Source organism: Notolabrus celidotus, chromosome 22 (genome assembly GCF_009762535.1).
Source record: "Notolabrus celidotus isolate fNotCel1 chromosome 22, fNotCel1.pri, whole genome shotgun sequence".
In the NCBI taxonomy this organism is placed as follows: Eukaryota; Metazoa; Chordata; class Actinopteri; order Labriformes; family Labridae; genus Notolabrus; species Notolabrus celidotus.
In genome coordinates this window covers 19,326,465-19,339,434 of record NC_048293.1, presented here as the reverse complement: position 1 = coordinate 19,339,434, position 12,970 = coordinate 19,326,465, and the positions used below count along the sequence as shown (strand labels likewise).

Below are 12,970 nucleotides of genomic sequence, written 5' to 3'. Positions count from 1 at the left end.
AACCTCAACTGCACTCTCTTATCTTGTGGTCACATGATGTAATGTATGGTTACTCAGACACGAAGCAGTGTTATCAGACTGACAGCATGCACTGATTCAAAGCTGAGGTTCTGAAGTCCAACACGCCAGTCACCTCCTTATCTCCCCTCACCTGTTGGAACAATCAGAGAGCGCTAAGGGGACGCCACGAGGACTTTCTCCAGATCCTCCAGAACGTCTGTCTGCAGATGAGGTGTTGCCAGGCAACAGAGCCAGGCATGGGGTGGGTGGCGGTGAAAGAGAGAGGGAGCAGAAAACCGTGGGAGTTTGAGAAGAGAGCAAGAGAGGAGACAAGTGGGGGGGGGGGGTGAAGAGGATGAAAGACAATAATAGAAACCCAGGACTAGAGGGAGAGGAAGAGAGCGAGGGATGAAAAGAGAGAGAAAAAGGGAGATTCACTGTGCGTCTTTAAAGTCATAAAACCTCCCCTTCCTGTGATTCAGAAGATGAGACTGTGTGTGTTTGACTTCACTGAGCAGGCCCCGTGCTTTGATGATGCCACCTCAATGAGTGTGTTAATGCAGCTTCAGAGTGTGAGTGTGAATCAATGAGAGCAAACAAACAGAGTGAAAGAGGACAGAACGGAGGGAATACATCACACACACACACACACACACACACACACACACACACACACACACAAACACACACATTTACAGTTAGCTGCTGTCATTATGTAACCGTCTGAAGTGTGTGTTAATACGTCTTTCTGCTCACTGCTTGCTATTAGTGTGCTGCCACTCCGACGTTATTAACACGCTTCCTCAAGTAGAAGAATCTCTCTAACATTCGCCTCTAATTCAGCTCCCACACACACACACACACACACACACACACACACACACAGACACAATCTCCCCTCTCCTGGCTCCAGCTCTCATCCACATAAATATTTAAGTTTTTCACCTGACAGCCAAAAGAATGGAGAGGGGAGCGAGTGTGTGTGTGTGTGCGAGTGTGTGTGTGTGTGTGTGTGTGTGTGTGTGTTAGGCTTGGATATCTCATTCAACTTTATTCAGATGTTATTCTTTCTTTCTTTCTTTCTTTCTTTCTCTTTAGTCTATTTCCTGCCACAATTATATACAACAACAAGTTATTACATCCATCTAAAGATAATCTTACGCTTCACTTCAAAGCTGTCTCTCGGTGTACTTTGTAAATATAGAACACTTCTTCCTATAATCATCTGTAATCCAATGGGATGTCCATTTTTGACAAATCACCCTGTCATGAAGTACGGTGTGAAAGATCTGCGTCCTTGAAGAGAAGACTAAAGACCAGTCAAAGGACAAAAACGTAGAAAGACTTGTTGGACCATTTGAGAATGAAGTCAAACGAGCAACAAAATCTCGCTCATCTGATCTATTACTTTTAACACCAGCCTCTTATTCTGAAAGGTGAACTTTATCATCCACGTTTCAACATAAAAAATCCCTTCCTCTTACTTCTCTGGGTGAGAACAAAAAACAAGGAACCCTTTAACTAAAGCTAAAGTGTTAACATATCATATTGTGACAGAACAATTCTCCATTACATATCGAAGTTGGTGTTTTATTTCATTTAGAAGGATTGGTTACTTTGTGGAAAAAGGTATATATTCCACTCAACAAGTTTGAGAAAGCATGTATTGTTAAGCAGTATTGAGTCATTGAAATGCACGAGAATGAAGGTTTTCTTGACTTCTTGAAAAGCTGATGTTGTGGAGACGTTTGGTTTTCACCCGATGGTACAGGTTAGAAAGAAACCCTTAAATTAGGTCATCAATGCTTGAAGGAGAGATTTACAGGTGACAGTGGTGTGAAACAGACTGGAATAAAACGGATGGCTCTTAATAATCTACAAAAACAAACAAGGCCATCAGCACAAAGACAGATTACTCCAATATTGTTGTTTTTATTGTGTGAAACCACTGCCAGGAGGCAGGTGTCAGGCAGGAGTGAGTGACTGCGCTGCAAAGGCAGCCATTTTCCCACAGCAGAGAGTCTGGATGAGAGATACATGTGACTGTTAAAGAAAGCAGAAAACACAAGTAACAAATGCAGAGGGCAAAATGAGCAAAGAGATGAGATCTACTACTTTGTACTTCAAACAAAAGTTCCTGACAGGAGCTCTAAATGTTTTAATCAGCTGTCAGATAAGTCTCATTGTGTCATAAATAACATCCTGTAGAATTTAAGTCCTCAGTATATTATTTTATTGTCTGTGTCATAATAATCAAATGTGAAATGAATATGTAATGACCACGATCAGGTGACCACATACTGCACACGTCAGGGCTGAGGCCGCGACCTTCCAGAGGCACTACGTGTTAGTGATATCTTAAAGAGAGCAGTAACACTGTATGAGAGCGAACTGTGGCTTCCTGACACTCCAGGACAAAGCCTGTCAGCGGCGTAATCCTCTGATAAAAACACACAAAAGAGGACACACCTATCCACTGACAGACGCACACCTGAGAAAGTAACACACACTACTGTCCTGAGGTCACAGCCGGAGGCAACGCCACATACAGACACAGGTTTCTACAAACTGACACATTCAGCTGAAAGGTCAATAACCTTTTTCTAACTGGAGCGTACAGTGAGTCAGGAGGAATGAACAGAAATGAATCAATACTTTAAATATCAGATACAACAAACACACAAGAAGTCCTGCTTATTTTAACCTCTTTTATTCTCTTTGTCATGATGATCATCTTAACTTCAGTCATTCCTTTACAGCACAAAGGACTCACTGAGGTCTGAATCAGTCTGTCCTTTAATCCTCAGACAGCGTCTCAGTAACATCGTTCTCCAGAAAATAGAGTTATAATTTACTTTCTAAAATAACAACAATAATACACCTGGAACAATCAAATATAGAACAATAATCTTTGTATTTATAGAGAAAATCAAACAGAAATAAATCTATATTTATCTACTTTTTATTGAACATGAATGTGGCTAAGACAACAGAATCACCGGCTGCATTTACACACGACAGGGAGTCAGACTTCAGTGAAATGTGTGTAACAGATGTGCACACTGATGCTTGTGTTTTTTAGGATGCAAATAGGTGGCACTCCTAATTTAGTCATCATATTTTGTTTTTGCAGCTGCTCATGCTTCAACTCCAGCATTCACAACATCACACACAACATAGAAGCATTCATTTAGAGGAGATTGAAAAGGAATACGCTCATTTGAATTATTATTACAATTATAATTATTGCATAACATAGAGATTGGAGACAGATAGAAATGATTAGCCTGCATTCTTATGGAGACCTGACTTGTCACAGATTTTATTAAACATATCATGTTTTTATTCTAACGTAAGCCACAAGAGGGGACTCCCTAAAAACTCAGAATTTCATACAAAGCCTTCTTTTATTTTTCCTTCTGTCACTCTTTGGATACACTGACATATTGGCACCATAAAAATGTGTTAATTCACCTTATTTTGGACACTTACTCCTAAATGCACCTTGACACAATTCATGATGAAATGGGAATGTTTTAGCGGTATTAAGCAGTCAGTATCTAGATTGAAACGCTCCCTTGCTCACCTCCTGATGGTGAAGAGACGGCGGCTTTTGAGGACAAGAAGCTCCAGTGACACATGATAACTATGATCCTCTATTTGTCAAGTTTTATTGGTAAAGAAGTCTATCATTATAAATTATTTTGCACACATAATTCACTTTCTTCTTCATCTTCCTACCATGCAGCCACTCACTGAATACTAACATGCGTGCGTTAGTTTGTTCTGTGCTCTAGTAGAAACATGATGGTGCAAGATGGTGGCCTCCATGGATGGGGACCTGCTTCTTTGTAGATTTAAAAGGCTCATTCTTAGTTAAGAAACTTTCTTTCACTTACAAAGCAGATGCATTATTGAGAAACCTAACAACATGAGCTTTACTTCAGAACTACAGACAGGAGAGTTGTTCACGTTCTACTTCTAAAACTGCGAGTTTCAGGAGCACTGATTGGTCTAGTGATCTAAGCGTGTGCCCCATGATCTGAGGCTATAGTCCCCGTTGCAGAGGTTGCTGGTTTGACTCTCGTGTCCTACAGTCTCTCCTCTCTACATTTCCTGTCCTCCGTTCAGCTGAGTGCACATGTTTGAAAAACTCTAGGTGCCATGGAAATATGATCTTTGCAGAAATGTCTTTTATGTGGACGTCTGTAACTTCAGATCTGATCTTCTGTGTGAGTAAATGCAGCTGGTGTTTTGGCATTTAGACTTTGTTCACTGATTGATTCTTCTGCGATCATTGATCAGGTCAGCACATTGAACATACCATATGTGTGTGTTTCAGTGATTTGGATCATCAGTAACATTTAGCTCATCAGAGGAAACCTTTTGTCCACTTGGCTTGATGTTTGTGTGTGACATAAACTTGACACAGTGTGTGTGTGTGTGTGTGTGTGTGTGTGTGTGTGTGTGTGTGTGTGTGTGTGTGTGTGTGTGTGTGTGTGTGTGTGTGTGTGTGTGTGTGTGTGTGTGTGTGTGTGTGTGTGTGAATGTTTGGACTATACAACATGTAAACAAAATGTAAACTCTTCGGATCTCTGACTCAAGTGATGGTCGAGTGGGAACTCAAGATTGAATGTTATTTACATCTTTGAAGAGGACAGAACAACAACCACTACGAATCACACACAACCACACACAACCACACACAACTACACACATACACAGACATGGGTGTCCACTCACAGACACAAGCAACCTATCAGCACACTTAACACATACTCTCACACATACATAGTCACAGCAAGGCATTGTGGGAAGGGTGTGTGGACGGGGGGGGCATATGTGTGTGTGTGGTTTTGTTGAACATTATATACATTGTGTGAGTGTGTGTCTGAAGTCATGGCAGTAAAACCTTCTGTTATTGGCATGCAGGCATGCTGTATGTGTATGTTTTGTGTAGGTTCATAATTTGTGCCACTGTGCTACAGTACTGAGGCAATAGCTGTTAAAGTGTGTGTGACTATGTACGTGAGTGTGTGTGTGTGTGTGTGTGTGTATGTGTGTATGTGTGTGTAAGTGTTTCATAGCGCTCTGGGAATGATGGTGAAGGGCAGGATGGGGCTGCTGGCCTCCAGCTCCAACGCGGTGAGGAAACACTCGGTGGCAGCGGCAGCGTTTCCCTGAGCCTGCAGGACCTCCCCCAGGCTGTTCCACACGTCATGAGCCGTACTGAGGACGGGGGAGAAGAGGAGGATGAAAAGAGGGAAGACAAGAAGAGGAGAGAAAGAAGATGGGGGAAAAGTCAAGGACAGGATGTAGGAAAAGGGAAGAGAAGGGAATGATGGGAAAGAGGAGACAAGGAGACAAGGAGAGAGGAGAGGAAAAGTAAAGATATTCAAGGAGTAGAGGACAGGTAAGGTGAGAAAAAGGAGATGAAGGGAGGGAAGGGTAAAAAAGAATAAATAAGTGTCCTGACATAAAATAATTCACACACACACACACACACACACACACGCGCGCACACACACACACACACACACACACACACACACACACACACACACACACACACACACACACACACACACACACACACACACACACACACACACACACACACACACACACACACACACACACACACACACACACACACACACACACACCCCTACCTGTTGACCTGAACAGCATCCCTCAGGACTTTCTCAGACAGACTGTAGCGCTGCAGCTGGTGAAGAATCAGACCCTGGAGAGCAGAAAATATGAAGAAGAGGAAGAATATTATTGGGCTTCAAGTATTCTCAGCTTCCTGAAAAAAATGTGACTTTAACTCCAGAGAACAATACACAAACCTTTACTTCCTCATTAATTCTCTGGTATGAAACCGGACACTTAAACTTGGACTAAGATGAACTTCTTTCTCTTGTTCATGGTATTATGTCTTCATGGGAGCTGATCAATGAAATGATCTCATACACTACCAGTCAAAAGTTTGGACACACCTTCTCATTCAATGTTTTTTATTTATTTTATTTATTTTCCACATTGTAGATTAATACTGAAGACATTAAAACTATGAAATAATATGGTTTTGCCATAATCTGGATTACAACAGTAGTCAAAAGGGGCTATCCATTGTGTACTAACCCTACCTCTGAACAACACAACTGATGGTCTCAAACACATTAAGAAGGCAAGTCATTCTACAAATTAGCTCTTCACAAGGCTCATGTTAATTAGAAACCATTCCAGCAGACCACTTCATGAAGCAGACTGAGAGAATACCAAGAGTGTGCAAAGCTGTCCTGAAGGAAAAAGGGGGCTACTTTACAGAATCTAAAATATAAAACATATTCTGGTTTGTTCAACATTATTTTGTGAATTAAATAATTCCTTATATATTCTTTCATAGTTTTGATGTCTTTGGTATTAATCTATCGTGTTTCAAATTATTAAAATAAATACAAACCCTTGAATGAGAAGGTGTTTCCAAACTTTTGACTGGTAGTGTACATGACGCTCCTCTATTAACTAGCTGCATAATAAAGTAAGAGCTGCATGTTATCATTACAGGCTAGCTGCACCAGCAAACAGAAGGTACATGGTTAATAAAAAAACCTATTTGTCAGTGCAGCTAATCTGTGATGATTAAAAACAGCTGTTAATGATTAGTCTAGAGCGAGCCAGGGGGATAACGTTATACTGTGCAATAAGATCTCCTTATTAAAGATACCTTCATCAGCATCTGTCTAACAGTTCTTATCCAACGTTCTATCCCTCTTTCCAACCCAGACATGGTCTCAGCAAACATGAATCTAGTTCTGCTGGAGGTTTCTGCCTGTTAAAAGAAGTTTGTCCTTGCCACTATAACTTGCTAAATGCTGCAAAGTGCTCATGGCGGATTAAGATGAGATCAAGCAGAGTCCCGTCTGTAAGATGGTACTGGATCTTATCTTGTCTCGATGTTGGTTCTTTGTAAATATTTTAACAAAGAGTCTAGACTTGCTCTGTTTGTAAAGCATCTTGGGAAATAGCGTTTGTTGTGAATTGGCGCAATATAAATAAAGAGTGATTGACTGATGTTTGTATAGTTTTGTAAGCTTGTTCATTTATTGATGTATAACTGAAAACAAAGAAGATATGAAAATCTGACAGTGACTTTGACTCTGTTCGGTTTTATCTGTTGTTTTTTGAAGTCGTATTTAAAGTGTAAAGAGAGACTGTTTGATCTGTCTTTGATGAAGACATAAAGACTTCCTTCATTTGTTAACTTTGAGCAGAATAAAGCACGGTCTTCATCCCTGATTCAAACTGTCCCTCTAAGATTTGTATTGTCCACACTAGAAGCAGAGGGCACAGCGTTCATAACGGGGTTGAGCCAATAATAGAGCAGAAACAAATGGAGACACTGTCCCCTCTTTTCATGGAGCGTCTAATGGAGCTGTCCCAGAGGACGGTGGCTGATTACATAAAACAAACAAACCTTTTAAGGACACAGCGAGCAGATAGGACAAGATTTACTCAGTTCTCCAGAGACCCTCACAAGGACAGAGCAAGGAGGACATCGCATTCACACTTCTGCATTACCAGTCTCTGCATGGTCTTGACGTGCGTTGGGTTGATGGACAGGGCCTCTTCATACCAGCGTTTGGCCTCATCCATGTTGCCTCTCAGCTCAGCTATCTGCCCCCTCATGTACAGCACATTATGGGATGTGGGGAAGAGGTTGGCAGCTTCTTGTGTGCAGGCTGTGGCCTCTGCAGGCTTCGACATGCCGGTGTACACCTCAGCTGTGAAACACAGACGAGGGGAAAACATCACAAACGTGGCTTTGAACTGTGAGAGCAGAAAGTTCCTGTCTGTTTAATAATGTGCATCACTTTTATATACCTGTGTTTATGTCAAGCTGGTACTGGTAGTTTGATACTTGTGTTTGGAGGATGCATCTCCATCATGATTTACATTTTACACATCTTAACTGATGCAACACTTCCTGTATTTTTAACCCAAGCTGTGTTCTTGCATACTTCAGGGTCCTGATCACTAACAGGAACAAATGTTTCAGAGGTTGTGGGTGATCTCACCAGATCAGTATGTCCTTATGGCTTGGCTTGTTTTTGGCTAGTGAAAGGCTTACGTTGGTGTTTTAGTGTCTGATAAAAACCTTTTAGTTGACGTAAGATTCTCTCTGAAGCCACGGGACTCCATTAACAAAAACAGTTATTTCCCCTTGCATAACCTGAGAGCTACAGCTGCCTACATCACTTTGTTTGAGCTGTTGTTTTGGATCTAAGCTAATCTTTTAAAACCACTAAATCCACACAACATTTCTGTACCATGCAATTACTCAAAAGAAAAGAGGCAGGGGTAGACAAGCCTTTCCCAAGCTCTGCAACATAAAACTATTGTTTTCATCAGTGGTGTCGGGTGGCTTAAAGAGAGAGGGTTAACAGGTGTTTCTCGTCTCAAAACAGGAGTCTTCTTCAGAGTTTATGAGAGAAGTTATGAAACTGAAATGAATGCCAATGTGGAAGACCATCAGCACTTCTTAAAGCCTGTTCATGCTGACGTCAGGTAGGTTTCAGACGTAATAAATGATGGCATCCTGCAGAAAAAGACACTTTTGATATTTTCCCGAGTGGCAAACTCCAGTCTAGAAATATAAAGCCCATGTAGAAGTGTTATAAACTGCAATTCATCGAGCGTCCACTTGAGGCTGGCTGCAGAAACACCAGAAACCACATACACACCCATTCAAAAAAGACAATCTGTGCTGCAGAAATATACGTAGCTAATTTCTCTAACGGCACACACTGTACGGGGGGTGACTTTTTTCTAACGTAGATGTTCAGAAGACATTAAGATTACGAGCTTTGCCCAAATAAGGACATGACTGACTTGATTGACAGACGGGAACACTTAAGCTGTTGGCTAAGAGGCTCAAACCCCGGCTCTTTACATCACACTAAGTTTGGTTGAGTTCAGCATTTCCAATATGGCTCCCTCCGACGATTGGCTTCAAAACAGTGTTATAACTGTCTGGAAATTACCTTCCTGAGCCTATTAGTGGCACATATATAGATTTGAGTGGATGTATTGTGATCAGGCACATTTGCCCCAAGCATGACATGACTGTAATGTAATCTATGAGAGTGAATCCACATTCTTTGTGTCTATAAGTCTTTTAAACCCTCTGAACATCAACAACGACATAAGTGTAAAAATGCTGAGTGATTTAAGGAACACAAAGTCCACATTTTTATGAGGATGATAATAAAATCAGAAAATGACAGAGTCCCAGCTGTGACAGAGTCTAACAAAAATGCTCTCCTCCAAATTGCATCAATAAAGGTCACCTGATGCATTCAGTGTTTGACATGATGAAGACAGAAACACACAAACAAAGAGACGGACAGGAAGCGATTCTGAGCGGTCTGCCTGTCTGTCTTGTGATTGGATGATTACATTAGCTGTGTCGCCAGGCTGGAAATGACCACCTACTTCAGGAAGCAGCTGGACAGATAAACAAGGACATAAACAAGGACATAAACAACCTCTGTGTGTGTGTGTGTGTGTGTGTGTGTGTGTGTGTGTGTGTGTGTGTGTGTGTGTGTGTGTATGTGTGTGTGTGTGTGTGTGTGTGTGTGTGTGTGTGTGTGTGTGTGTGTGTGCGTGTGCGTGGCTGCGTGCGTGCGTGCGTGCGTGCGTATGTGTGTGTGTCTCCATCTGTTTATGTGTACCCTTCAGTCTGCTGATTTTTGTGTCTGCAGCTGATGCAGAAATGAGTACCCGGGCTTTAGTGTACTCCAAAGGAAACTCAATCGGACTTGATTGTAAGACATCAAACTTCCATTGAACACAGTCCTACAAACTAATGCTGGCACCCTCGACAAACACATGTCTGATTGTATGATGAAGAGGACTCTCTGAGAGAGATCATCATGTCTGTCATAACAGAGAGAACGTGCAGGAGAAGAGGATGGTGCACTGCAGTATTTGATGGTGGGTAAGTATTGACAACTCAGTGATCAATAAGTACCCACTGTGTAGACAAATATAGCTTTTAGTTTGAAATCTGAGGCATTAGAATGGCGAGCTTAGAGCACACAGTACTACCACCCGTATTTATATGTTTAGCAATGGAAGGGTATTTTTATAAGAGCTTCTTCCCATTTTTTCCCACCATATTTGTATTTGTTATTTAGAATTTTTAAGATTAGTGTAGTGACAAATTCCTGTGTGTATGAAGTATTCCATATGATCTTGTTGTTTCCAGAGAAGAATGCTGCAGATTAACTTCTGCCACTTTGAGTTGCTGTTGTATAACCTACACCACAGAGAGCTATTGTTTGCGTCCACAGAGAGCTGCTGTTTGTAGCAAAACTGAAGGTCAGCCTGCCTTCAGTTCTATGCCTTCACTGAGATAAGAGAAACAGAAGATGTGAAGCCTTCACCTCTGAGGGCGGTGAAAGTAGAAGTTTTACGTGTAAAACTGCAGATGTCAAATGACCAATGAAATGACTGAAAATGTACTGCTGATGATTATTGTCCAATGGAAACATGTATGTAAAATTTTAGAAGGTGTTTGAATAGGGGAAACGCCCTAGCTTCCCCGGGACTCTCTCTTTGACTCTACAGCGGCGTCAAACTCATTTCAGTTCAGGGCCCACATACAGCCCAAGTTGATCTGAAGTGGGCCGGACCAGTAAAATCACAAAATAAGGACAACTCAATTTTTTTCCCTTTGTTTTAGTGCAAAAAAGTACATTCTGAAAATGTTCACATTTAATAAACTATCTTTCAACTAAAACAGGTGTTGTATGTTTTGCCATGATGAGTCTCATAGTGGGACTGAGTATTTTACTCTTAAAGCCCTGAAACCTGCTGAGAACACACCAAACACACAGGTTACCTATTCACCTGACATAGAGTGTAATGTTTACATCAAAAGAACAGAGATTATAATAATGAACAGCTAGTGTTAGTAATTATTGGATCATATTATAGTACTCTAAAAAAGTCTTTGTGAAACTCAACTGGATTATGCAAACAGCAAGTCATCTATTTTCTCACTGAGTTACTTTTTCTGTCAAGAAACAGAAATTTCCAAAACATTAGATTTCAGGTATTGTCTTGTTGTCAAGTACCAGTGTTCCAATTACCACGTCAAATTCTTTGTGTGTGCGAGCTCACTTGGCAATAAAGATTTCTTAATTCTTGATTCTTGCTTTTTAAATATACGAGAAATAAAAGGGACAAAAAAAGTGCTACCATTAAGTGTAGTTTCTCTCTTTCTCTCTCTCTCTCTGTAAATCCTATTTTAAAACTTCAGCACTGTGCCTGAATCTGTTCCACTCCCTGTTTGTTCTGTATATGTATGAGTACACACCTGCATGCAGCCAGATCTGAGCCAGGGTCATCCAGGGGTGCAGGGGTCCATGTTTGGGGGCGCTGCTCTGCAGGGAGGAGGCGACCTCAGACAGTGCCTGCTCCACACGACTCGCCGCTATAGATGTAGCATGAACTGAACCTGGAGGACGAGAATCAAACCGTTACACACACATCTCCTACAGGTAATAATAAACTACTACAGCAGCAGCAGCGCTAGGCAGCCATGTGCTACAATGCAGGGTTTTAACTCCACCAAACACAGCAGCAGGTTTCACTGATCCACCGCTTCAGAGAGGAAAGAAGAGCAGTGAAATCTGGAGTGTTTGGGTGCAGTAAAGAAGCTCAAAACTCTGGGCCCACATTGGCACACAGTTTCCTGTGCCTGCACTAAAGCCTTTAATCAGTCCACACCATTCCACACGCTGCAGCACACAGTGTTATGGCCCTGGATTAACCAGGTTAAAATGAATTAATTTCTGCACCGCCATGCATAAAACACTGCACCAGTCTGCACTCTGCTGATTAGTAAGTGAAGGAAGTGTGTCTCGGATTCTGTCTCTACTATTTGAATGACATCAGATTATTCCGGGGCTGCAAAATGGCCAGCGAATGGGACTGCAGGTCTGTGAAAGCAGAACTTAATATGATGTCTCTGTTGGCCAAATATCCCCTCACATCTTAGTACTCGTAAAGAAAACTTACACATGAATATTGCTGATAAATATCACAGATTAATCCAATGTTTGTTTTTGTCATACGTGTCCTTTTTGTTTATGTTACTCTGATTTTCCAAGTGTGACGCATTTAATTAACTTGTTCTGTATGTTCAACACAAATTCTGAACTGATTTAAACATTTTAATTCGACACAACAGATGATCCTGTTCCTCAGTGCTCCTAATAAATGCTCTATAAAGACTGACTGATATAAAGTCCCTCACTCTTTATTTCTGCTCATGTTTTTTAATGATTTGTAATGCCACCTGCAGCACAAAGGGATCACATTGATGTTTTATACCTGAATAATGAACTAGGTAAAAAATCACTAATAGCTGCAGCTCGCTGGTATAAAAACTTCACTAGAATAAAACATCTCCCATCCCCCCTTTTGGAAATGTTCTGCTCTCAGGAAATGCAGGCTCTGCACTCCCAATAATCCATCCTCCATACATCACTGCACTAATATAAACTGTGTGTTTGTGTGACAAGGGAAGGAAGCAAACTGAAGTACTCTGCATGTGGGAAAAAGAGAGCAGGAGTGGAGTGTGCTGCTGACTGCTGGATTAAAGGAAACGACAAAAGGATGTCCCCAGCATTTGTGCTGTGTCATACTCCACACAAATGAAAGTGAAGTAGAGCGGCCTGGTTTGATGGGCACATTTGAGAGGTTTATAAAAATGCCAGCATGCAGCAGCTCCTCGTGGTGTAGAAATTAAACATGGGATAGTTTGTTAACACAGGACGTGTTTTGTTCCCTACATTAAAGAAGTGAGTCTGAAAATCTGACAAAGTTCTGGGGATGTTAAAGACATAAGGCATTTTTCGACCGGAGGAACTTTACCCTGGAACTACATGCATTT

General features: G+C 41.3%; 1 protein-coding gene across 1 annotated transcript in view; it reads right to left on the bottom strand.

The window, feature by feature from the left end:
• Positions 1 to 2,694: 2,694 nt before the first annotated feature.
• ttc7b (tetratricopeptide repeat domain 7B) overlaps positions 2,695 to 12,970 on the bottom strand; it is a 34,008-nt gene continuing 23,732 nt past the window's right edge. The window contains exons 18-21 of the mRNA XM_034675864.1: positions 11,390 to 11,530; positions 7,588 to 7,790; positions 5,673 to 5,746; positions 2,695 to 5,229 (exon numbers count right to left, since the gene is read on the bottom strand). Coding sequence (XP_034531755.1) covers positions 5,082 to 5,229; positions 5,673 to 5,746; positions 7,588 to 7,790; positions 11,390 to 11,530 — 566 coding nt within the window. The 3' untranslated portion in view covers positions 2,695 to 5,081. The remainder of the gene's footprint in view (positions 5,230 to 5,672; positions 5,747 to 7,587; positions 7,791 to 11,389; positions 11,531 to 12,970) is intronic.